This window comes from Myxine glutinosa, chromosome 1 (assembly GCF_964187855.1).
Source record: "Myxine glutinosa chromosome 1, kmMyxGlut1.1, whole genome shotgun sequence".
Taxonomy (NCBI): domain Eukaryota; kingdom Metazoa; phylum Chordata; class Myxini; order Myxiniformes; family Myxinidae; genus Myxine; species Myxine glutinosa.
In genome coordinates this window covers 71306377-71333600 of record NC_136261.1, presented here as the reverse complement: position 1 = coordinate 71333600, position 27224 = coordinate 71306377, and the positions used below count along the sequence as shown (strand labels likewise).

General features: G+C 43.2%; 1 protein-coding gene across 11 annotated transcripts in view; it reads right to left on the bottom strand.

Moving 5' to 3' along the window:
* Nucleotides 1–27224, bottom strand: part of LOC137424966 (dedicator of cytokinesis protein 7) — a 212011-nt gene that overhangs the window by 38122 nt on the left and 146665 nt on the right. For 6 of the 11 annotated variants that reach the window (XM_068112899.2, XM_078773155.1, XM_068112932.2 and 3 more), the window contains exons 22-35: nucleotides 21138–21296; nucleotides 20817–20992; nucleotides 20290–20379; nucleotides 20004–20099; nucleotides 16011–16151; nucleotides 15696–15809; nucleotides 15393–15563; nucleotides 13572–13708; nucleotides 13297–13466; nucleotides 12674–12834; nucleotides 10230–10412; nucleotides 9910–10045; nucleotides 9696–9792; nucleotides 8794–8893 (exon numbers count right to left, since the gene is read on the bottom strand). In XM_068112899.2, the coding sequence (XP_067969000.2) occupies nucleotides 8794–8893; nucleotides 9696–9792; nucleotides 9910–10045; nucleotides 10230–10412; nucleotides 12674–12834; nucleotides 13297–13466; nucleotides 13572–13708; nucleotides 15393–15563; nucleotides 15696–15809; nucleotides 16011–16151; nucleotides 20004–20099; nucleotides 20290–20379; nucleotides 20817–20992; nucleotides 21138–21296 (1931 nt within the window). The remainder of the gene's footprint in view (nucleotides 1–8793; nucleotides 8894–9695; nucleotides 9793–9909; nucleotides 10046–10229; nucleotides 10413–12673; nucleotides 12835–13296; nucleotides 13467–13571; nucleotides 13709–15392; nucleotides 15564–15695; nucleotides 15810–16010; nucleotides 16152–20003; nucleotides 20100–20289; nucleotides 20380–20816; nucleotides 20993–21137; nucleotides 21297–27224) is intronic. The other 5 variants (XM_068112907.2, XM_068112924.2, XM_068112942.2 and 2 more) reach the window with 2 other exon arrangements.

Below are 27224 nucleotides of genomic sequence, written 5' to 3'. Positions count from 1 at the left end.
ACAATTCTTTTGAATATTTGGGCTAAGCCGCCCCACTATCCGGCCGTAAAACATTTAGACGGGTCAATATACTGCCTGACCCCAAAAAAATTGCAAATTTTTGTTTTATGCTTATTTCTAGTAGTTTATGAAGTGGAAGACAACATATTAAAAGTTGGACAATTTTGATGCATGGGAAAGTCCCTCAGTGACGTCAGAAAACAAGATGGCTGCCGGCAGATAAAACGTAAAAAAATTGACTGATAATCATCAGACCACTAACAATTTAAAGTTAATTTTGCACCAATATTTGTATTATGATCGTTGCTGGTAGTTTATGCAGTGCTAATCCTGAGACCATTCGCAATTTAAAGTAAATATTTGCACAAATATATGTTCTTTGATTGTTTCTGCCAGTCTATGACATGGAAAGCAACATATAAAAAATTGGACAATTTTGACACATGTGGAAGTACCATATGCCTTCTAGTCTTAGATTCCAGTTTCATCGTCCTCCTCCTCCTCCTCTATGTCTGGTTCAACACTCATATTGTCACAGTTGCTGTCCTGGCAATGTCCACATGCACTGGTGCACTCTAATCCATGCTTCCTACATGAACACCTTAGTGTTTTGCACCCCCCTGAACAGTTGCAGTGAATCATCTGAAGTAGTATGTCTGGAGCAGGGCTTTTGTCTGTCATCACTGGAACAAGTTTTCCTCCTTCTACCTTCCATCCCCACTCCGTTGGCTCCATTCCACAACAAAGGCCCATCCATTCCATTACCTGGTAATAGGTCCGCAGAGAATGAAACTTGCAGGCAGCGGATGTGGGTGGCAGTCTTTCAGGAGTGACAAATGCCTTAGCCCTTGCAACCTTTTTGCAGAGAATGTTGTATCTGATCGATGCCAATGAGTCGTTCTGATTTGCTTCAAACAATGCCACCATTGCTCTGCAGCCTGCAGTTTCAATAACATCCTGACTCTGCTGTGGTTTACAGAACACCTTTGAGCTGTCTATCAGTTCCTTTTCTTTCTTGATGATTCTTTGAAACCCTGACTTCTTTCCAATCCCAAAGACACGAGACGTTGCGTCACAGCCAGTTAATGCATGAAGGAACAATATATCTCTGCAGGCTGCATTTCCAAGTATCTGCTGAAGGACTTTGATATTGTAGACATTTGATTTTGCCTTGTCAGAACGGAAATAGAGTTCAATGCAGTTTGTCTCCACCATATAGAAGAGCAGGAGGAGAAGGAGATCTGTATCTTCTCCAATGAGGGTTGTAGATCTGGAAGCCGCATTTGCGACGGCCGCTTTTGCAATCTCAACATCAGCATCTCCCTCTGCTTGGATCACCTCACAGCCTTCCTTGTGCAACACCTCTATAATCAACAGTATCATTGCCTGCTTGTTTGACTCATTCGACAGAAAGTCCTCCTTTTTCCCAACAAATTTTGTTGACTCCGTAATGTTAACCTTGGTGGCATTCTTGTTTCTATTCCGACGTTGATGAGAACAGTCCTTTGTGCTTGGCCCAGCCTCATAACCATCAAACACAACAGTAGCTTTGCCATAGTGTCGTACTGTAAATGAGGCATATTCATCTGCAATGGAACTGTCGGTGAATCCCTCTGTCCACTTTAAGCGGTGAATAAGTGATCCCCCGTCAAGAACATAGTGATCTGTTCCTGGAACTGTCTGGTTGACAGCATTGTCAGATTTGGTTGTAGCATAATTCCTTATTGCCTCCGCCAACTGTGGTTTATCTGGCTGGCGCAGGATGTTTTTTGCCTCAAAAAGAGACATTGGGTATGGGCAGAGTTCATATTTCATCACTTCACCTATCTGGAGATCTCCCGTCTGTGACACCACTAAGAACCTCTGGAATAGTAACGCTGGATCTATTGTGCGGTCCTCAGCAACTTTGACTGCCCTGCTGAATGCAAGTGTCTTGGCTTTAGAACTCCTTTTGTGTGAATAGGAGTAAGCTGGGTGATCATCCATCTTCTTGACAATGTCACTACCTACTTTGAATAGGTCATGAACATTGACATCCTCATTTGCAGTAACCCCTGTGATGATATTGCACAATGACTTGTCATCAGAAAATGGTGTGAAGCTGTCCAGTTTTTCGGCAACTTTGCCACGATCAGCTTCATCTAGACTCACCCTGGATGTTGTCAACTCCTTATGTTGTTCACTTGTTGAGTAGCTACTCGAGGTCAGTTCTTGCATAGCAAGGTTGTAGGAGGACGATATGGTTGAAGACAGAGTCCAAACTGCTCTCTGGTGCTCTGACATCCCACTTCCTCGAGTCAGCCCCCCTTGGCTTTTCAGTGAGCGCATTAATGTCTGTTCTATCACAAGATCAGAGCCTAGGCCAGCCCAGTATTGGTCACTGCGCCGGATTACATGATAACCAGATTGGAACTTCTGATGAACCTCAGGGTTGTCATCCTCTAACGCAAGCATCTTCTCGAGATAGAGTCGAGCTGACTTCAGGTAATTGGGATGGCCAGCAGCTGCAAATATCGGCAAGCAAGCTGATATGGCTTGGAGATGCATCTCCCAGGACCCCGTCCGATCAGCTGCCACAAGTGCCCTTGCAATTCCCAACATACGCTGGTAGTTGATCCAAAGTGCACTGGTTTTCGAGTCCTTTGCAAGTTTATTCCTTTCCTGATTCAATCTATTGTCAATGAAATGAATGCACTCTGATTGCAACACAGACTCTATAGTGTCACTTTCGACAGTCTCCAGGGAAATGTACAGTCGCTCCAGTTCTGCCACTTGTTCTTGAAACCCAGGGTCAACTTCCACAATCTTGTCAACAACCTGACGTGTAAGACACACCCCTTTCGGCACTTGCACGGTTGATGCCTTCTGCTCCTTTCTCACGAACTGATACTGTTTCCTCACAGTCCAATCCCCTTTGGCATAAAGGGCAGGTCTCTTTACCATATAAAGAGTTCATTTTCTATCTCTGAAAATACAAAAATGAGATCTTTTAGAAGCATGCAGTCAATTTACATTGGCCATATACATTGAATGCCATCAGAGCATTCTCCGCCCCTGAAACTGAGATATTTATGTAAGATGTGAATAGGAGTAAGCTGGGTGATCATCCATCTTCAAACCTCGACTCTGATTCTGCAACTGGACCAGACGGCATCAGCCCACGGGTCCTAAAATCCTGCTCTGCCGCTCTATCTCACCCTCTCTCTGTTCTTTTCACCCTATCTTTTGCTCAAGGTCATCTGCCAGCATCCTGGAAATCAGCTAACATTACCGCTTTACACAAAAAAGGTGCAAAAACAGATCCTTGCAACTACAGACCAATCAGCCTGCTCCCAATTATCAGCAAAGTCATGGAATCCATCATTGCTTCGGATATGAAATCTTTCCTCTTCTCCAATGGCTTGATCTCTGATCATCAATTTGGTTTCAGACCAGGTCACTCTACTCTGGACATGCTGCTTCTGCTGTCTCAACAATGGATGGAGGTCCTGAATGCCAAACAGGAAATCAGAGCTGTCTCCCTTGACATATCAAGGGCCTTTGATACGGTCTGGCACCCAGCTCTGCTCACCAAACTCTCCTCCTATGGTATCCATGGAAATCTCCATGCATGGCTTGCGGACTTCCTCTCTGGTCGTAGTCAACGTGTGGCCCTGAATGGATTTCTCTCATCTCCCCTTCCTGTTCAGGCTGGAGTTCCCCAAGGAAGTGTGCTGGGCCCTGTGCTTTTTCTGGTCTTTATCAATGATCTCTCTGACTCTCTGGAAAATCCTCTCTATCTCTTTGCTGATGACTCCACTCTCTGCCGCTCCATTCCTCTTCCCTCAGATAGGCAGTCTGCAGCCTCCTCACTCTCTGAAGACCTGGACAAAATCACAGACTGGTCAAACAAGTGGAACATGTCTTTCAATCCTGCCAAATCTCACTCTCTTACTATGTCTCTCCGAAAAGATCGACTGGACAACCCTCCCATCTACTTTCTCAACAATCCTCTCCAAGAAGTTCTGTCACTCAAGCTTTTGGGTCTCACTATCTGCCATGATCTTTCTTGGGAAAACCACATTTCCAAGCTGGCCTCCAAAGCCAGTCGCCGACTGGGCATCCTCCGTCGTGCGAAGTCCTTCCTCGGCACACCTGAGCTCCTCACCACATACAAGGCTTTCATCCGCAGCTCAATGGAATACTGTTCTCCCCTATGGGCTGGTGCTCCTGCCTCACACCTGGCTCGGCTTCACGCTGTTGAATCCAAAGCTTTCAAAATCATTGGAATCTCCCGCGATGAAGCTATATCTCTGAGGGCCTTTCACTCGCTCACCGCAGGCAGGTAGGTGGTCTTTCTGTCTTCTACCGACTCCTCTCCGGCCTTGCTCCCCCAGCTCTCTCCGTGCTCTGTCCCCCAAATATTCCTACAGGTCGCACAAGATCTGCCAGCAACCCTCTGATGGTTAAACTGCCGAAATCTCGGCTCTCTGCTCACCTTCACTCTTTCATTCCTCTTTTCTCCCGCCTGTGGAACAAACTCCCACACTCCCTTCAATCCCTCTCCTCCCTCCAGGTCTTTAAAACAGCTGTTCACCACCATCTCTTATCTTCCCCCATCCATAACCTTGATCTTTTCTACCCCCACTAATTCACCCCAGATCCACCTTGTTTGAAATTCCAACTTATTTCCTGGAAATCCTGGCAGTGTCCATATGTTTATACCTCTCCCACCCCCCCCCCCTTCACATGCCTCCCCCCCTTCACATGCCTCCCCCCTTCACATGCCTCCCCCCCAAAGCCCTCTCCCTCCCACAGATCTCTCGATGTCTCCATGTCTCTCGGTCCCTGCTCTCAAATGTTGTGTTTGTGTCCTTCCCCCTCTCTCCCCATCTTGTCTACCGCTCTCGATGTTATTTGTTTTATGTGTCTGTTTGTCTTTCTGTGTGATTAATTTTCGCTCTTTCACGAGCCTCGATCTTGTATACAAAAAAAAAAAAAAAAAAAAAAAAAAAGAAAAGAAAAAAAAAGATATATATTAGGAGGAAACATACTATGGAATAATCTGCATAGTGGTCATCCCATTGCTTTCTGCATCTGAAATGAATTATATACAAGGGCTCTGTTGCTTAGTCACAAGGTGCACCAGGAAAAGATATGTATAGTCCAGAAGAAAAACATACTGATAGAACCCCCTCCCCCTTCCCCCAATCAACTGGTCCCATTCCTATTAAATAAATATGCATCCCCACAACTCTAGAACCTGGAAAATAAATACCATCATACACTACAGTTGTAGGAGTACAAAATACATGTAGAATATATGGGGCAATTGTATGCATAGGCCTACCTGTCTTTTTGCTACTGCCTTGGCCTTGGTTGTATTGTACTGTATCTCCTTGGTTGTATTGTATTGTATCTCCAATGTTTACCATACAACGTTGTCCAATTGAGTCCTAATTAGGTGTAATTAACTCATTCATGTGGAGTTGTTACTCAGTCAAGCTGCACAACTACCAGTGAGGAATTAGGTCATTAGCCTACATGCTGGGAGGTCATATTGTTAAAGACATGTGTCAGGTAGCAGATGTAAACATTGTTAAAGACACGAAACAAGTGTTATAAAATGTTGCCTTTGCAGCTGGTCTCAGTGGAACAAATTAATTTATATAAACAAAAAGAAACAAAAATAAAAAACCAAAGACGTTTTCGACGTAGTGAATCGTGCATGGTTTTGTGACATTTTTATCATGTCAAAATTTTTTACTTTCCCATGGTCCATTTATGTCCAACTTTTGATATGTTCCTAAGTAAGTCTTAAAATATAAGGAAATGCAATAAAACTAAAATTTGCAATTTTTTTGGGGTACGGCTGTTCTGGTTGTATATTGACCCGTCTAATTGCTACAAAAAGGGGACCGAAAAACAACAACAACCACAGTTCCCGAAAAAGGCCAACCCCCGCTTGCGGGGAAAAATGGCCTCTAAAGGTGTTTTTTTTCTTCCCCCCCCCCCCCATTTGTGGAACCAACCGCCTAAGGGCGTGGAATCTCACTCTTCCATTCAGGACTTCAAGTAGTAGGTGCACCCACCATCTTATGTCATCACCTATAACGGGATATTTTATACTCTCATGAACTCTCCCTAACCCAATCCTCTTACTTGCAGGTCAGTGTGTTTGCTCCCTTCTTCTCTCTTCTCTTTTCCTGTTTGTGCAATCCCTTGCTTGTTCTGACTGCCTGTCGTCCCAATGTCCCACTATCAGTGCCTTTTTATCCTCTGCCACCTCACTCTTCCATGGGCCTAGATTTCGTATAAAAACACATTTCATCTATATATGGAGGTTTGCTGCTTATGAAGGTTCAAGGGGTCACTAAGGTGACCAGGATACAAGCCCAAAGACCATCAATTGTAAAAAAGAAACAAACTGGATGCCACTCTTTGGCGTCACGTACTAAGTTTGGTTGAAATTCCTCCAGCTGTTCTCAAGTATCACATTTTTACCTGACATGGCTTTCGATGCCGAAATCTAATCAGTTCACCTTTGCATCATAATATGTACTAATACTAAGTTTGGTCAAAATCCCATCACTGGTTCACAAGTTAGGGCAATAACAGATTTTTTTTTAACCGAATGGGACATCTGACCTTTGACCTCTTTGACCCCATAATCGAATCAGTTCATCTTTGCACCATTATACATACCGATACCAAGCTTGACTTCGATCTCTTTAGCTGTTCTTAAATTATTGGGGTAACGAAAACCTATCACAGACGCATGGATGGACGGATGCAAGGCCGGCCAACCCGAAAACATAATGCCTCCGGCGACTTCGTCAACGAGCCATAAAAAAGTTAATAGAACCGCCTTAAGAGGCCATTTTTCCAGGCTCGTGGAAGAGTCCATTTGATTGAGTTTGTACCATGGATTGTTCACACAAAGTTTTTTTCAATCACGGCTGGTCATTTCATCCTGACAACACTGTATAATACGGATTTACAATGTTTTGGAAAATTTGCTATTTCTACTTGGTTTTAGTTTTCACGATAATTTTTCAGCATACAATTTCCACTGATTCACATCGGCAAATATTTTGGTACAAAAGCCACAGCTTGCATCGAGGAAGGTAGGTATGCAATTTTTATAAAGACTATTGAGTTAATTACTTCTTACTTCTTAATTACTTCTTAATTCCTTCTTAATTACTTCTTCAATTAAATTACTTCTCAAGCTGCTGATTAATTATATTGGTCCGGTAAGGGGTTCAATCAAAGGAGCACCAGGGATGCTTCTAGACCTTATAACAATCCCGATATCCAAATATTAAAGTTGAATCTATTCTTGACTAATAGAACCACCTTTAGAGGCCATTTTTCCCCACAGAGCGGGGGTTGGCCTTTTTTGGGGAGACCGTGGTCCCCTTTTTGAAGCAATGTTTTACGGCAGGATGCCCTTCCTGCCGCCAACCTGTTAGTCGCCTCTTGCGACACGCAGGGAATTACCAGTGAACTGGTACTCAATTTGCCGACCTCGGAAGGATGACAGGCTGAGTCAACCCCCCAGGCGTGAATTCAGCGGTCGACCGGGATTCAAACCCAGGATCCTAGGATCCCAAGCTGGCACCCCAACCACTAAGCCAACACCAGGCTTATATAAAAAAGTTAATACTGCAAAAAAAACAACATCCCACAATAGTCAAACATCATGGTATTTTGAATCACGGTGTTGTGCCATACTCATGCAGTGCCCTCTGCTGGTACTGAATGGGATAGCAGATTACGGCTGATAAAATTCTGTCCGGTTGACTATGTCACCATTAATGATTTTATAAACTGTCACATCTCATCTACTCTTAACCGCTTAAAAACATTAAGAATTCATTGATGCCTTCTAGAAACTAGGTCATTGCATTCCGGAATCTCAGCCAACTCTCAAGCTCGTGCCTCTCAAGCTCGTTTGTAGCATTGCTCGTTTCTGGTGAGCACAGTCTCTCTGTTTTGTCAGCATAAGGCAATTAATGTGGAAAGAATGGTTCTGTGATCCCTTCATTACAAGGTTGAGTGCCCTTCTGTAGAGGTCAACTTATCCAGTCAATGACCGTCAAGGTATCTTCCCAATCATGTAATTGCATATTATGTTGCAAAATATACATAAACGTTATGTAGAGAAATTCAAAATGGCTTACTCTTCAATTTGGGGGAATCCATATATTATGTAAGAAAATATGGTGGAATTTTTTGACTTCCTTGTCTGCAATGTACACACCCCTTCCCTCCCCATAGTCCTTTCCTAATCTCCTCAATCCTATCATAATCCCCTATAGTTCGTGCCATCCTATTCTACAAATTTAGACTGCACCCATTCTCCCCATATGTGTGGGTAATAAATGGATGTTGATGTCTCTCTCCCTCCCTCTCCATCTCCCTCTCAGTCTCCCTCTCTCCATGCTCACGGAAATAACACCCATTCATGGGGAGCATATTTGAGAGCAAATGTGCCATCAATGAATGAAACCAGGACTAATGATCCTGACAAATGACGATAAAGTCTTCATAATCAAAGTAGATCATGTTGATCAGTGCCGTGCAACATCGATTACACCATTTGAGTCCCTACTGCAATTTCACCGCAATCAATTGACTGAATATCTGTCTGGCTTTCTGAGGGATTTGCTCACTTGTTTCTTTCAAATTAATTGTCAATGAAGATAATGAGTAAAGACCCGTGTTATTTAAGCGCAGGAATCTGCAGCTTCTTCATCTTCTTTCAAAGAGAACACGGCTGCAAATAGCATCATTTGATCGGCATCTTACCTGCGCGATGATCTCCAGTGTGTCAAGGACGATGAGGCTGGCCTCTGTAGAAAGGTTTCCATCTGCCAAAGCATCGTGCTCCAGGTCAGCTTTGCTTCTGCTGCAGTTGGTTCCAAGAGAGGAAAAGCAACAAGGAATTTGCTCATTCTAACCCCACTCAAATGATAAATCTGATCACACCACAAGCTCTTTCACTCCTCATCCCAAACTGGGTGCCATTACGTGACAAGTCATCGTCACAGATATTCTCATTCAATCCAACAAATTTAATTATATATGTAATGCAAAACGAAAACACTAATGAAGAGATAAAAAAAATTTATGGACAAACGTATATGTTTAAAATACAGTCAGTTTGGCCGATTTGGTATTCCGATCTGAAGACATAGCTCATAATGCTCAATTTGTCCCATATAGGGGAAACTGTGGTGCATTGGGACCTTCCCTTCAGCAGAAACACATTGGAACTTAATATCGATGGACGAGAAAAGCTGCTAGAGGTGGTGTCCCAATGGCCCCGGTTTCTGCTTATGTGTTGCTTCGTCCACTCGCCCTTGTAATCCCCATAAAAATAGACTGATGTCTCCTAATAATACTGCGTACAATATCCCAAAAAGCTCCTCCATGAGCCTTCGATCATTGTAGATAAAAAAATATCTCAAAATACAAATCCTACAGGCACGCATCATAATAAATCTGTTTATTGCAAAAACATATTGTGTTTGTGGCAACAGCACCTATTAAGTATATAATACGCACACAAAGACAAATAAATGAGTTTACACATTGGTAAGCAAACAGATACTTCGTAAATGGTTAAAGTTTACACAGAAATGCTGAGAAATGCGCAAATCCCCTTAAGGGCAAGATAATCTGGATGGCTGGGGAAGGCCTGCACTTACCTGTCAGGTCTATCTGTTGTCTGGCGCCAATGGGTCATGTCCTTGCGCCAGCGAAGATTCTCCTGGGAACCGAACAGCCCTCCAGATGCCGTCCTCTCTGTTATTACATTGTGCCCATGTTATTCAGAACTTGCAACACATGAACAAACTCGCATTTACTTGACACCGTTGGAAATGTATGCAAATGCACTGGATTCTTGGCATCAATACATACCGAGTTGGCCTCGGCTCCTCCTCACCATCTCCTGCCGAGCCCCAATATTGCCTAAGATGGCCTCCTCCAGACGAGCCTTCATATCCTGGGACTTTTTGAACATCAAGCTGTTGAGGCGCTCAAATGTCTTCTTGCCCTGGGAGTCATGCAGCGTGAGTGAAGCTTCACAAACCACATATAATTTTCCACCAAAGTCAATAGAAATTTGTAAGATTAGCTCTGGGACCTGACAGATATCTTCTTTTAAAGAAAAAATTCTTTATTCCAATTAATGACATTCAGGGTGTCATATTGTAAAAAAAAACCTATGTATAGAGCACCTTGTACTCAAAACATGATACACATAGGTGTAGGAGGTCCAGCAGGCGATTGAGATGCACCACGGACAAGTCGGCAAACCAGCGTTGCAAGCTGTCTCCATTGGCATTCTTGAGCACCCACAGGAAGCAGGCGAGCAGATGTCGACTGGTCTCGGCTGTAAGTGGTGTAAAATGCCTGCCCTGCTGAACGCGAGAACCAAGATATCATACGGTCTTAAAGCTTTGCCAGCACCAAAAAGTGCTTTAAAGCAGGGTTCACGTTTGTGTTTTTATCCCGCGCACGCAAGGTAAAAAGCGGGGAAAAGTAGTTGGTTCATGTCCATCCATCTGTCTGTCTTATCAGTGTATGATCATCAGTTTATGATCGAGGAACAACTTAGGTGATAAATAAAGATTGTAAAAGTCATATAAATAAATAGATTCTGGAATTTATTTCTTTATTTATACGACTTTTACAATCATTATTTTATTTGAATTGAATGTTATACTTGAGCACTGTAGCACACAAATCATCTTCTTCATATTTCCAAGAAGCTCCAGTTTTGCAGTACTTGAACATGTTCTATGAATCTATGGGGTGGTGTATAAGGGTGGTGTATAACACAGATGCACTGCTTCAATAGCACAAGACTTCCGGATTTAAAAAAAAAATCTTTAAAACCATTATTTATTGAAATTAAAGTACAATATACACTTGAGCAATGCATGGGGTATCATATTCTATGAACTCTCCAGTATTTTATTGTTTTTGTTTTACAGGGTCTGACTCGTATAGGATCTGTGTCCACAAATCACACAAACACATGTACAAACAAATACATGAGACAACACTGGGCTCAACTTCGGAAGAACACAGCCACTGAGCTTGGGGTAAGTAATGTCACTTCCCAGAGAACCCTTCAATATCAGTGACATCATCTTTTCTGATGTCTCTTTTCTCTCCGCACTCAGTAGGGTAATTAAGGAGAATATAATCCTCCCATCCATGAATACCAACCTATGGGGTTCCTTTTTGAATTCTGAGCATCAAGCGAGTCCATGCTCTATCCTTTTTGAATTCTGAGCATCAAGCGAGTCCATGCTCTATCCTTTTTGAATTCTGAGCATCAAGCGAGTCCATGCTCTATCCTTTTTGAATTCTGAGCATCAAGCGAGTCCATGCTCTGTCCTTTTTGAATTCTGAGCATCAAGCGGACTCTATCCTTTTTGAAATCTGAGCTTCAAGCGAGTCCATGCTCTATCCTTTTTGAATTCTGATCATCAAGCGGGTCCATGCTCTATCTTTTTTGAATTCTGAGCATCAAGCGAGTCCATGCTCTATCCTTTTAGAATTCTGAGCATCAAGCGAGTCCATGCTCTATCCTTTTTGAATTCTGAGCTTCAAGCGAGTCCATGCTCTATCCTTTTAAAATTCTGAGCTTCAAGCGAGTCCATGCTCTATCCTTTTTGAATTCTGATCATCAAGCGGGTCCATGCTCTATCCTTTTTGAAATCTGAGCTTCAAGCGAGTCCATGCTCTATCCTTTTTGAATTCTGATCATCAAGCGGGTCCATGCTCTATCTTTTTTGAATTCTGAGCATCAAGCGAGTCCATGCTCTATCCTTTTAGAATTCTGATCATCAAGCGGGTCCATGCTCTATCTTTTTTGAATTCTGAGCTTCAAGCGAGTCCATGCTCTATCCTTTTTCAATTCTGATCATCAAGCGGGTCCATGCTCTATCCTTTTTGAAATCTGAGCTTCAAGCGAGTCCATGCTCTATCCTTTTTGAATTCTGATCATCAAGCGGGTCCATGCTCTATCCTTTTTGAATTCTGATCATCAAGCGGGTCCAAGCTCTATCTTTTTTGAATTCTGAGCATCAAGCGAGTCCATGCTCTATCCTTTTTGAATTCTGATCATCAAGCGAGTCCATGCTCTATCCTTTTTGAATTCTGATCATCAAGCGAGTCCATGCTCTATCCTTTTTGAATTCTGATCATCAAGCGGGTCCATGCTCTATCTTTTTTGAATTCTGAGCATCAAGCGAGTCCATGCTCTATCCTTTTTGAATTCTGATCATCAAGCGGGTCCATGCTCTATCCTTTTTGAATTCTAAGCTTCAAGCGAGTCCATGCTCTATCCTTTTTAAATTCTGAACTTCAAGTGAGGATGCAGAATGTACCATTTTTTTTTTTGGTCTTTGGTATGACTCAGCCAGGGCCGGAATCTAACCACCAACCGCCCAAACACAGGCGGATGCACCAACCATTATGCCTCCGAGTCTAACTTGACTGCACTAACAGAACAAAACCGGAAGGATATACTCAATCATCTTGGGTCAAATATTTGGAATAGGCTGGAGATACTAATCCATAAAGTAAAACTGGCTCAACTTAGAGGTAGTATTTAAAACATATCAACTGTACGAAATTCACACTTTTTACTTAAGTATGACATACTCACTGGGGCAGGGAGACTCCCGGTCCCACTGCGGGGTAACTGCTGTAGTGAACTTCCAGCTATTGCCATAGCAACTGTCTGGCTGATTGTTCCAGATCCATCAGTTTCTGGTTCTTCACCAGGTATCACCATCACCCCACGCCCTGTCCGCTGTGTGTGGTTCTCTGTGATATTTGAGAGGAATATGTGTTACATTAAGTACACCTTTTAGGGCCATGCATAAAATGTGTGCAACCTAAAGAACAGATAACATATTAAGTCCTTCAGATGCATTTACACAGAAAAAACTAAAGGTACAGACAATCACCTCTGAGCTGTCTAGACTAGGTTTGAATCTCGGCCCAGCTATTAACTGTTCTGGTCTTTGGCAGGCAGGGTGGTACATCAATGTGTCCATTAGCTGGACGTTAAGCTGGCTGGAAAGTATAGCACAATTAACGGAGTTACTATCATATTTGGAATATGTCATCAAAAATCGAGACTACTGTGACAAAGAAAATAGAAAACAAAGTTTATATCAATTATAAAGTAAAACATAGTGATAACTGACATATTTTGATTTGCCAATGCACCGTGTGGTGTTAAACTGATGGAGTTATAAATTATGGCAGTGATGCAGCTCTGACCAGTGAAGTCATGCAGCTGGGCAAGCGTTTCCATGGTGATGCCAATGAGTGGCAAATATAGCGAAGCGACGCGGTTTTTTACGTTGCCATCAGTAAAGCGGCTGTCTGCATCATGGCTGGACAGCAAGTTGAGCAACATATTGATTGCCTTCTTGTGCAGGCTTGAAAGGCTATGGGAATAACAAGCAAGAAAATTTTTGAGGAGAGAATCACGGAAATTAAAAGACAACGTTTACTTATTGACCCCCGGGTTTGTTTACCCAACGTGCGCGAACCTTTCAGTGTCGGGGTCGAGGATGAGACCGAGCTCAGAAAGAAGGATACCAGACAAGAAGTGCTGATGGCGAAACTCAGGCGAAAGTTCAAACATGCTGGCAATGCGGCGATCTGGCAGACCTGAAAGGCCAGAGCTCTGGTAGAAGGGGGGAAATAAGATTTTTTTTTTTTTTTTTTTTTTTGGATACAGAATCGAGGCTCATGAAAGAGCTAACATTTATCACAAAAAAAAAAAAAATCAATCAAACAAACAAACAAAATATATAAAAAGACGGAGCGGTAGACAAGATGGGGAGAGAAGGGGAAGCACACAAACACAACATTTGAGAGCAGGGATATCGGGAGATGTGTGGGAGGGAGGGGCTTGGGGGGAGGAGGCGTGGGAAGGGGGGGGGGAGGGAGAAGTATAAAACACAAGGACACCAAGGACTTCCAGGAAAGAAGTTGGTATTTCCAAAAAGTGGATTTGGGGTGAAATTAGCGGGGGTAGAAAAGATCAAGGTTTTGGATAGGGGAAGATAAGAGATGGTGGTGAACAGCTGTTTTAAAGACCTGGAGGGTGGAGTGGGATTGAAGAGAGTGGGGGAGTTTGTTCCAGAGGCGGGAGAAAGAGGAATGAAGGAGTGAAGGTGAGCAGAGAGTCTTGATTTTGGCAGTTTAACCATAAGAGGGGTGCAGGCAGATCTTGTGCGACCTGTAGGAATATTTGGAGGCAGAGCCCAGAGAGAGGTGGGGGAGCAAGGTGGCAGAGGAGTCGGTAGAAGACGGAAAGACCACCAACCTGCCTGCGGTGAGTAAGTGAAAGGCCCTTGGAAGTAGCTTCATCGCGGGAGATTCCAATGATTCTGAACGCTTTGGTTTCAACAGCGTGAAGACGAGCTAGGTGTGAGGCAGGAGCACCAACCCAGAGGGGAGAGCAGTACTCCATTGAGCTGCGGATGAAAGCCTTGTATGTGGTGAGGAGTTCAGGTGTGCCAAGGAAGGACTTCGCACTACAGAGGATGCCCAGTCGGTGACTGGCTTTGGAGGACAGCTTGGAAATGTGGTTTTCCCAGGAAAGATCATGGCAGATAGTGAGACCCAAAAGCTTGAGTGACAGAACTTCTTGGAGAGGATTATTCAGAAAGTGGATGGGAGGGTTGTCCAGTCGGTCTTTTCGGAGAGACATCGAAGAGTGTGAGATTTGTCAGGATTGAAAGACATGTTCCACTTGTTTGCCCAGTCTGTTAAATTCAATGCTGCAAGCTTATACTCATATAATTAGAAGTGACTGCTTTTTGTCTGGTGTATTTTAATAATATTTCTTGTTTGCAAAATCGAGATTCATGGAAGAGTGGGGTGATAAAGGGCAAAAAGGCAAGGGACTGACAATGGGGTCGTGGGACCACAGGTAGATGTAGCAAGCGAGGGAATTAACAAACAGAAAAGGAGAGAGGAGGGAGGAAACACAGGAACCTACAAGTGAGAGGATTGGGTTAGGTAAGGTTAATGGGGTAGAAAAGATTGAGGTTAGAGATGGGGGGTGACAGGAGATGGTGGGTGGTGCACCAACAAATTGAAGCTCGGGAGGGAACAGTGCAGTTGAACTGCCTCAAAGAGGAGAAAAGGGGCACAGAGTTCCACAAACAGGAGAAACGGGGGACAAAGGAATGGAGGTATGGAAAAGACCAGGGTTTTGTATGTTTAACAAGGATGGGGTTACTGGAAGAACTTGTATGTCCTGGAGGATCTGGGGAAGTTGGAAAGCTGAGAAAGCAGAGGGAGTAAGACCAAAGGAGTGGTGGTCAATATAAATTGTCAAAACTACAATGGCACTTTACCTGAGAGGTTGCAGAAGAAATGGAGGGTGATGGAGAGGCAGGAGGAGAGAGAGCACTGCATGGCAGATTGAGGGTAACATAATGCTCGTGGCTGCACACGATGCGTAGAAACTCAAGTTTGATGGAGATGAGAACGTTCGGGCTGGGTAGTGAACTCACTTTGCTGGCCACCTGAAATGGACGTATTCAATTATATTGAGACCCTAATGTTTTGTACACGACACTAAACACGTGACATCACGTGACGCATTAGTGTGACGTCACAAAGGCAGATACAGCCCTTAAAGTGAACCAATAACTCACCTGCTTGAAATATGCCTTGATAAGTCGAAAGACAAATCCACGATCCATGACAGAGAAAAGGTCATTGAGGAAGAAAGCCAGGCTAGTGTTGAGTCGCTCAATCATCTCAATATCCTATTGAGGGAATGAAGAGAATGAAGAGGGACAGGGGAAGGGTACGGTAGGGAAGGGAAGGAGCTGGATGGTCAAATATTCAGCCATATATGTGTACATAATATGTAGATATCCACTATTAATACACGACTACACCAGAAACGATTTGTTTGTACCTTAATTAGTATATAATGATGGTGATGGATGACTTGAGCTGCTCACCTTCTGGAAGCGATTAACTATCTCGCCAGTGATGGTGTGCACCAGAGATGAGATATCATCCAGGAATTGTTCGGGAAAGCGAGTTTTCCGTGGAGCCTCGAGGCGGTCGGTGGAATTCAGGTGTAGGGCCATACTCTTTACCTTCACACACGTTAGGGTCATGTCAACTCGATTGCTAAGGAGAAAGGGTATTAAACACAAAATATCTAATTTAATTATCACCTCCGCCACCGAAGGTGGATGTTTTCACCCATGGCTGTCGGGTTGTCTGTCTGTTTGTTGTTTATTTGTCTGTGAACAAGATATCTCAAAAATGTGCAGATGGATTCAGACGAAATTTGGTGTAGAGGTTGGGAGTGCGACATGGACGAAATGATTAGATTTTGACGAAGATCCGGATCCAGATCTGGATCTGAGAAGTTTTCAAGTGATTCTTCACCATTGGGAGATAGTGACAAAAACGATATATAGCATGATATCTCAAAACGTTGTGGAAGAATTATGACAAAACTTGGTGGATGAGTTGGGTAAATGACAAGAACAAGCTGCTTAACTTTTGGTTCAGGTCCGAATCCAGATCCGGCTTATCAGTGGGTGAACCCCTTGATGTATATTCAAAGCAAGATTACTCCAAATGACTAACTAATGCCAGTCAAGCCTGAAACAAGTAATGGCTGTAGGGGGAAAGGAAGGTGGGGAAGGATTGGTTGTATGGCAATGTCATATTTTTAACGACTGTCGTTACATTTACACACTTACATAAATTTATTCTCATGCTTATGAGATTGGGAGTAATGTAGTGTTGTCCAAAGACATTGGAAAGGGAGGCAAAGGAAAATAATCAGGCAGGATGAGAGAGGGTTTCAGCTTCAGATAAAACAGCTAAATATTGCCTTTGACGATCCGGTGTACGTTGAACTTCAGTCATTCCAAAGGCGAACTTGTGGTAATATGAAGAATCAGATGAATGATAACATGGACAAGCATGATGCCAAGGACCGATATCAAAACTATCTTTCTTCCACTCAAATTGTGTTGTTGCTGTTAGCCTATGCGATGACCTTCCTTTCTGCAATACGTGACTTTCAAAATGACGTACGAATGCTAACGTGGCCTATTGTGCATGCGCTGTGCGTGTGCCTTTTCAGTGATTCGGCTCTGCTAGCCGGACATTTTGAAACTGCTGTTGCTACCGTGAAATATCTCATTCTACCCGTCTTTTAAAAATATTTTTCAGCATTTAGATGAAAGAGTGGCAATTTCAGTATGGTTAACCTTAATTGTTGTGTTCCTGAATACAGATCGGATTCACAGAAATATCGGAAATATCCATGGATGAGAGGAGTCGGGTACATACTATTTCATATTCATACAACGAGCTAGTGGCAGCAGTGGTTATATCTATATATCTATCTATCTATCTCTCTCTCTCTCTCTCTCTCTCTCTCTCTCTCTCTCTGTGTGTGTCTCTGTCTGTGTGTGTGTGTGTCTCTGTCTGTGTGTGTCTCTCTCTCACACACACACACACACACACACACACACACACACACACACACACACACACACACACACACACACACACACACACACACACACAACTCAAGATTCAGCTCAACTGGGATGGTGAACGAATCATAATAAATTCCCAAGATCAAGGACACGACACAAATTGCTTTAAGAAGATGGCAAGACTTCGAATCAATCGAACAAGTGTAGGTTCTGCAAGGTAGAAACAGAAAGTATGAGTCACCTACTATCAGGATGTAAAAAAACGCATGTCAGAACAGCTGTACACCCAAAGGCACAACAAGGTATGTACAATAATCCACTGGCAAATCTGCAAAAAAATGTAACATCAGAGTTCCATAAAACTCATGGAAACACAAACCAAGGGCAATCATTGAAAATGAGGACGTCATGCTCATGTATGACCTGATGATTCCATCGAGCATGAACATAGAAAACAAAGCACTGCAACCGGACATAGTACTTGGGACCAACAAGGAAAAGACAGCATTGCTGATTGAGATATCAGTACCCAGCAATTTTGGTGTAAGCAACGCAGAAGTCAAGAAAAAGGTAAAATACCAAGACCTTAAAAAGGAGATCAAGAGATCTTGGAAGCTGAAGAGTGCCAAAATTGTACCAGTGATAATTGAAGCAACAGGAATGATAAAGAAGAACCTCACTGAGATTTTAAAAACCATCCCTGGGAACATTACCACAAACGAATTATAACTGGAGGCAATCCGGGTTCAGTGAAGATCCTGAAAAGAGCCCTCGGAACAAAACTCTGAGAAGAACACAACTTCACAACATAGCCCATGAATCACAATCTTTCCCCGAAGCGAGGGGTTATACTTCGAGTCATCGAAGGACTCCGTTCCACCTTCTAAAACCCAAATTATGGAGATAACAATCAACGACACACACATACATACACGAGCGGGCACTTCTCCTTTCACCAATACTGTATATTCAAAAATCGAGTAGAATTTCTCTTGTGGCCATGAAACCAAACAAAAACATGCATTTATAACGGCACTCGGAGCCCATGCAACTCCCTTTTTAATCGTAAATGTCATCATTTTCACCTTAACCTGTGCATCAACAAGCCCTAGATATGTCCTTGCCATCAGGGTTAAGAAGCACGAAGGTTTGGGTAGAACGTAGCCATCCACACACCTTTGGCTTTTCCCGGGCTGACATGGTTGGGAGTTTTTGCAGTACGGGCTGCAAGATATCAACCTTTTGGACGAGCTTATCGGAAGGTTTTCTAAATCTTTCATTATACTTTGGCACACCCCTTTCTCGCAGGGGGTCCCGGTGTGTACCCCGGTTTAGAATAGGTACACCGTATCCCTGCGCGTCGTAAGAGGCGACTAAGGGTTGGCGTCAGGAAGGGCATCCTGTCATAAAAACATTGCCTCAAACAGGGAACCATGATTGTCATGGGGCCCACAAGGCTAATCCCCGCTCTAGCGGGGAAAATGGCCTTAAAACGATCATTCATTCATTCATTCACACCCCTTTCTCGCAGGTAAGTTTCCAAGTATTTTTGGCTTATATAAAAGCAACGTGAGCCATTTCATGCTAAAACCCTTATCTGGCATGCTTGATACATGTCCAGGCTGCCCTGATGGACCTTGTTACTGGCGGTTTCTGCGCATGCGCGCTGAGCGATCTGGGGCGGATTACGTCATTTCAAAAGTCGCGTATTTTTCCTTGATTTATCATAACTAGGGCGTGCCCGTACTATATATATATCTAAAATTATATCCCCCCCCTCTATTTACATGAAATGGTTTGGTCCATTCGCAAAGCCAAAGCGAACGGCTTGCGAGTACGGTGACAATCCCCCCCCTCTATTTACATGAAATGGTTTGGTCCATTCGCAAAGCCAAAGCGAACGGCTTGCGAGTACGGTGACAATCCCCCCCCTCTATTTACATGAAATGGTTTGGTCCATTCGCAAAGCCAAAGCGAACGGCTTGCGGAGTTTGGTAAATAAATCGCCATAGCTCGGTAACTACTTCTCCGATTAATATGAAACCTTGAAAAGGCACATCCTCAGGTCCCCAGCAATATACCTGGCAAGTTTCAAGTATATCGGACCCGTGGTTGTCGAGAAACAGCGGTCACAGACAAACAAACAAACACACAGACACACACACAGAGATTACTGGAATTATAGATAGATGAGAAATTCCCAATGTTTTCGTTTTCCAAATCCTCACAAAGGACTTACAAGTCAAACAACATTATCCTGCAATTAATGTAACATCATCAGTGTCTTGGCTCAGGAATAGTGACATCTCCTAGGTACAGAGTTGTGGTCCATATTTCTGTGAAATACTGGTCTTAAAATAACATCGCTTTATCCATGAAACACTTAGGAGTCACCAAATGACAATCTAAAGTATTGGGATGAGCATCATCAATTCATTACCCACCATTACAAACAACATCTAGCATGGATTTCCAAAATCTCACCATGATCTCAAAAAAGAACCAGGCCTCATGTAGCGTTATCTCATGCATGTTCCCACTGCTGACCACCCACTGTATGGCCAACTCCTCATGGAAAAGCTGCATGTGGAACAAGAGGCAAAGGTTTCACTTCATAGCAAACTTTTAAACTTCCTTCAGGCTGTCACCAATACCAGTTGATGAATCTACTAACTTGTGAAAAGTGACCTCTCAAAGTCTCAACGAACAACAAATGCCAACAGTGATAAAGGCAGCAACCCACATATTGTGGGACTCCATGACCCACTACCTTCTTGGCGTGGCCGCGCCCCGTCACGGCCTGCAAGAAAGACGAGCTTTCCGTGTAGGTGGACATGCGGTTACCCCCTCTCTCAGAAGCCTGGGATGCAGCTCAAGGCCGGGAGGAGGAACAGGAAGTGGACACGGTAGGCGATATTGGTTTTGGAGGATAAAGGGGGACACAGGATCGCAAGCGGAGAGAGCAACACAAAATGAGTGACCAAAACAAGGAACAGGGATGACAACTGGAATTGTAATAAAACACAACGGGATTTTAAAACAAGCACGATATGGCAATGACATTAAGCAGACATCCGTCCTGGAACCAGGAAGTGATGGGGACGCTCGCGGTATTCACTGGGACGAACAGGGACAGCCAAAGATTGCATGTTGGAAGCTTCGCCATGGATGTATGGAAGCTCAAGCTAGACCAGCAAAGGCATGCATAAAACCTACTTTGCAAACTGTAAAAACAACGCCTGCCCATTCACTGCATTCCACCTATCCAGTCCCATTTAACTCCAAGGACCAACTAACCCCTCTTGAGGTTATAGCTCGAACTTCCTCGTCAGGTGAAGCCGAGGGAGTGGCCGCCAGATCGGGGTTGCTGCTGCTAAGTGTTCGAGAGCAGGAAACAGCAAGACTAACAGGGCGGCCAGCCGCACGTGCCATTGTAGCAAAGTGAAGAGATCCGTTACCCGGAGAACTTGGGCCTGGAATGGACGGTAATATTGCTTGGATGAAATTTAATATACAAATGATCGATGAGCAATGTCAGTGAGTCAAAAGAAGAATTGTTTTTTATTGATCGACATGAAAAGAAAAACAGGATTGAGTTTAATGGAAGGATCAGCCTACCTGGCGGAGAGCAGGTGATGTTCGGTGGATGGAATATGTAGTGTGCATACGAGGCAAGGAGTGGATTGCGACCATGCTGGTCTTGGCTGGATTCCAGGTTGCGGTGAAGGCGGCTTACTATGCCTGCCATTGCCTCGATAGCTGCTTGACTGAGGTTCACTGCATGGTGGAAAGTAAATGGACAGGAAGTGACAATGGTAGGAATGAAAGCATACGCCCTCTGCTGGGGTTCCACTTCCATACAAACTGTTTATTACCCCACACACAAGAAGCGAAAAGTGGGGCTAAGCAATTGGTTCACCTTGTCTGTCTGTTTGTCTGTCTGTCTGTCCACAAACAACATGTTTATGATCGAGGAACAACTTAATTTCAATATAATATTTTGTACACGAATCGGAACGTGAATTGGAAAACGAGCCTACAGTTTAGTAGTACGTTGGGTCTGAATTTGTTCCAGTCGTGCATGCGCAGAGCGGAGTGAGATTACGTTTTTAGTCTCTCTGCCTGCCTGACAGTCAAACAAAGTTGAAAATCATTCCAAACAGGAATCCTACTGTTTTTAAGGACGTCATGGATGAATAACTAATGTAAGTGTTAAATAAGGTGGTGTATAAGACGCTGCATCAACGGCGGTACATATCGGAAATTAATTTTCCTACAACCCTAAAAAAAAAAAAAAAATTCCCATTGAATTATATCCTTGAACATTGTAGAACACAAATCACGTTATTGGCACTTTTAAAAACATTTAGTTTAGCAATACTTGAACAAAATATTACTGCGTTTTACATAATCTCGACCAATCAAATTTACCGTTTGCAGACCCCGTCCATGTCCTTTTTTCTCAAGACTGAACTCTCCAGTTGTTACTGTTTCTGAAATCTCATCACCTCTGAAACTCGGCTTTTTCCCTTTGCTGCACATTTGCATCTTGTGCTGTGGATGACTTATAATCCATTTAATCCACAACTATTCTCCGTCCACAAACGTGGAATACAGGGTGCATTGCACATGATATGTGGGACAACAATCACATTGGTTGAATCAAATGTGATTGCTTCAATGGGATACCATGATTAATGTTATCTCTCATGTCTCATGCACGTCTCAATACAAGGACTCATAATTTACAACTGTATATTGATACCTACTGTATCTTATACACGACTACCATTTGTGTCACAATGGTTTTGACAGAAAAAGTTTTGGAGTGGAGCAAACATCTATGGAAATACTATGAGGGTGTATACATACATCTGTCGCGTTTCCCATCTCCTCTCTCTCGTCGCTTTGCGGCTTTGTCACCAAATGTCATAGGCACAATTAGCCAATGTCTAACAAAACTGCTCACAGCATCTAAATGAACTCGCAACTCCTCTATTGTCCTCCTGTTCAACCCGATCAAAAGTAGACTTTTTTTCAAAACGTTTGCCGAATAATATAATGGCATTCCAGTGGGCCGTGCTTCAAGGCCAACTGTCATGGGATTATTGTTCATGTTGTTCTATGGTATTTGCGTTCTTTCAAAGGGCATTCCATTGTGTCATTCATCCTTGATGGGTATATCTACTAGTTATGAATAGAACAGAAGATACAGTCTTTGAACAAACACAATATAATTGCTATTTTTTTAAATGAAACTTTCAGAATAATGATGTGATTAGATATGGTCATTATTGTCCTGAACAACAACAAAATTCCAAAACAGAAGTGCATGAAAAACTAGAGAGTACATACAACACCTCGTACAGTGTTCAAGTATATACTCCAATTTTAATAAATAAAGATTTTAAAGATCGTTAAAAAGATTCCAGAAGTTTAGCGCTGTTGAAGCACTTATACACCACCTGTACATACACCACCCTATTTCACATATTCCACCATTCATACATATTCCACCACCCGTATGTACACCACCCTATTTCACATATTCCACCATCCATACATATTCCACCACCCGTATGTACACCACCCTATTTGACATATTCCACCATTCATACATATTCCACCACCCGTATGTACACCACCCTATTTCACATATTCCACCATCCATACATATTCCACCACCCGTATGTACACCACCCTATTTGACATATTCCACCATCCATACATATTCCACCACCCGTATATACACCACCCTATTTCACATATTCCACCACCCGTATATACACCACCCTATTTCACATATTCTACCACCCGTATATACACCACCCCATTTCACATATTCCACCACCCGTATATACACCACCCTATTTCACATATTCTACCACCCGTATATACACCACCCTATTTCACATATTCCACCACCCGTATATACATCACCCTATTTCACATATTCCACCACCCGTATATACACCACCCTATTTCACATATTCTACCACCTGTATATACACCACCCTATTTCACATATTCCACCACCCGTATATACACCACCCTATTTCACATATTCCACCACCCGTACAAACACCACCCTATTTCACATGCACAAGTACTCCAAAACTGGAGGTTGTTGGAAGTATTAGGAAGGCAATTTGTGTTCAAGTATCTAGTTCAATTTGAACACAATTTAAATAAAATAAAGATTGTAAGTCATAAATAAATTGATTCCGGGTTTTACCACCATTATACGCAGTGCCTATTACATCACTCTAACACGTTGTATTAGTTCTTCATGCCTGGTGTTTGCGTCGTTTATGACGTCCTTAAAAACAGTAAGTTTCCTGCTTGGAATGATTTTCAATTTTTTTGACTGTCAGACAAAAAACAAACAAAAAAATGAACCACCTTTAGAATTTCCCTGCAGAGCAGGGGTTGGCCTTTTTCTGGCACTGTGGTCCCCTTTTTGAAGCAATGGTTTACAGCCAGATGCCCTTCCTGCCGCCAACCTTGTTAGTCGCCTTTTGCGACATACAGGGAATTACCAGTGAACCGGTACTCAATTTGCCGACCTCGGAAGGATGACAGGCTGAGTCAACCCCCCTGGTGTTAATTCAGCAATCGACAGGGATTCGCACCCAGGATCCGAGGATCCCAAGCTGGCACCCTAACCGCTAAGCCAACACCAGGCACTTTTGACTTGACTGTCAGACAGACAGATTTGACTGTCAGACAGAGAAAAATGGTCTCACTCTTCTCCATGCATGTGCGACCGGGACAAATCCAGAGACAAAGTACTGTTAAACTACTTATTCGTTTTCCGATTCATGTTCCTATTTGTGTTAAAATATAACATTCAATTTAAATAAGTTGTTCCTAAGTTGTACACACACTCACTAACAGAGATTTGCCTTATTTATACAGGAGAATTTCGGTATTGGTAACAACACCACATTCTGATATTGATAACAGAATATGCGCATTAGAGAGCGGAAGAACTGAGGTGGAGAGAAAGAAGCAGTCAATCATCTGGGACGTCTTCACATTAGGTGAAGACACAATGAAGTTTGTTGTCTGCAATGCTCGTCAACAATCCATTTCACACAGGTGAAAGAAAACATAGACTTTTAATGCAACAAACATCGCGCTTCATTTGAGAAACAAACACAAGCAAAAGTTCCCGAAATACGAGGAGGCATTAAAAGCTGATGACTCAGAAAAAGGTGTAGAGACACCAAAAAAAACAGTTGTCATTGGAAGAGAGTGCAGATTATGTGTGACTCTGGGATATCAATGATCCTAGGGCCTAGCGTATCCACCAGCAAATTGGCGAAATGATAGCGACACATTGTCAACCATTCTCGATCGTGGATGACGTAAGATTGTTTCGCTTGTTGAAGGCGCTTGAACCACGCTACGATATCTTCTGAGCAGGGCCTACTGTCAAGACGGTTGTCACCTGAATTCATGAGGGTGTGGAGTTAGAGGTGCAAAATCACATTTCCTGGTTTTGTTTCACTGTACCGACATATGGAGTACTGGGACAAGCTGTGACTCCCTCCTGAGTTTAACAGCCCATCAGCTGACGGATTCCTTTAAAAGGGAATCTGTGCTGCGTGGTGAGCCCTGGTGTTGGGCTAGCGGCTAGGGTGCCAGCTTAGGATCCTAGGATCCTGGGTTTGAATCCCGGTCGATCGCTGAATTAACGCCAGGGGGGGTTGACTCAGCCTGTCATCCTTCCGAGGTCGGCTAATTGAGTACCAGTTCACTGGTAATTCCCTGCTTGTCGTTAAAGGCGGCAAAAAGGGTTGGCGTCAGGAAGGGCATCCGGCCGTAAAACATTGCTTCAAAAAGGGGACCGAAAAAACAACAACAACCACGGTCCCCGAAAAAGGCCAACCCCCGCTTGCGGGGGAAAAATGGCCTCTAAAAGGTGGTTGGTTTTTAGGTGGTGAGCGTCTCAGTGACTCTCACACAGGAGGATATCTTTGTGCCATATATGTTATGTTTTAAGAATGGCATATCAAGAGACAGCAGTTTCAGCTCATTCTTCGTGACAATGCGGCCAACATGGTCAAGGCTATCAGGGACGGCTCATTTCCAGATCTGGGTTGCTTTGCTCATACCCTTCAATTGATTGTACATGGTGTACACTTAAAGAGCTGTTCTTGACTCTTATCTCATTGACAGAGAGAAACGCTTCTCAGTTCCTGTTTTGACTTCCTGTTTTGGCTCATCTCACCAAAAAGATACCTGTCTGCACCACGAAGCTCTGCATTTTCAACTGCTGGAGAGAGTTACGATGCGAAGAGGAATAAACCGCCTCTTGCGAGGGCAGACATGTACTACTCTTCTTTAAGAGCAATTTCGCCCTAGTTGGTACTTAAGACAAATACAAGTGCGAACAGATTTGGGTTGTTGTGATACTAACTGTTGGTGATAGTTCAAACACATACAAGCGCTGACAGATTTTCGATTGTTTTCCTGTTGGCTGCTGTTGCTAATGTCCTAAAAATAAAGTTGCTTTGGCTAACTTACAGAAATTGTGTTAAATATCAGTCTTGGTATCGGTTGATGTGGGCATGTAAATATCGGTTATCGGCATATCGGTCAAACATTAATTGTTTATTTTCTTTTCCCATGCATTCCATTGCCTCCTCCTTCACCATTTTTGATTTGTTCTCTTCTGCATTCCTTTCACCGCAGTCTTTTTCTCCCTTTACCAATTTTTAATCTGTGTTGAGCTTTATCTTGAAATAAAAAGTAACCTTGAGACATATATGAGACACTTTATAAGGCCATTTGGGGCAGCTGGAACTCCTACTCAAGCCAAATAAGCATCTTTTGTGCAACATTCCATTAATGATTTGGAGGACCAGCTGGTGGTGGTGGTTTGTATGCAGCCTGTGGTTGTTTGGCTGCATAATTTTCTGGGAACGTGGCTGTGCCGCTGATACAATGTGACCGATTACCGGCAAGCTAGTACTCATTTTTCCGACCTTGAAAGAGGCTGATTCAACCCACTTGGTGTTAATTCAACGGCATGACAGGGGCTCAAACTCAGGATCCTAAGATCTCAAGCAAGCGAGGACCAGCTACAAATAAAGCATCAATGAAAAATAAAAACAGCAGCAACTGAAGACAAAAGGTAAAAATCTAAAATGATTTTTAGCTCAATTGGACTTTAGTCCGGTGAGCTTATGCAATCGAGCAGTACCCGTGGGTCAGTCATTCAGTGAGTGAGTGAGTCTGTAAACACTTCAGTCATTATCGCTTGAACCAACATACAATTTTGATGAAACCTGGCCACAAGCTTCATATTCGATGACCAACGAGGGTGTATTGGCAGCATCACAATCTGCGCTCAATAAGGGGGCCAAGGGGGGGAGGGGGTTTGGCCCCCCAACATATCTATTTGCTCTCTTCTCTGAAACTACAGACATAATTTTGATGAAACTTGGCCATAAGATTCATATCTGATGCCTAACAAAGGTGTATTGGCCGCATCAAAATCTGTGCTCATTAGGGGAGGTTATGGGGGTGGGGGGGGTGGGGGAGGTTGGCCCCCAAAATGGGTATTTGCTCTCTTCTCTGAAACTACACATATGATTTTGATAAAACTTGGCCACAAGCTTTATATTTGATGACTTTGGAGGATGTTTTGACCGCATCAAAATATGTGCTCATTCGAGGGGGCTACCTCACCACCGC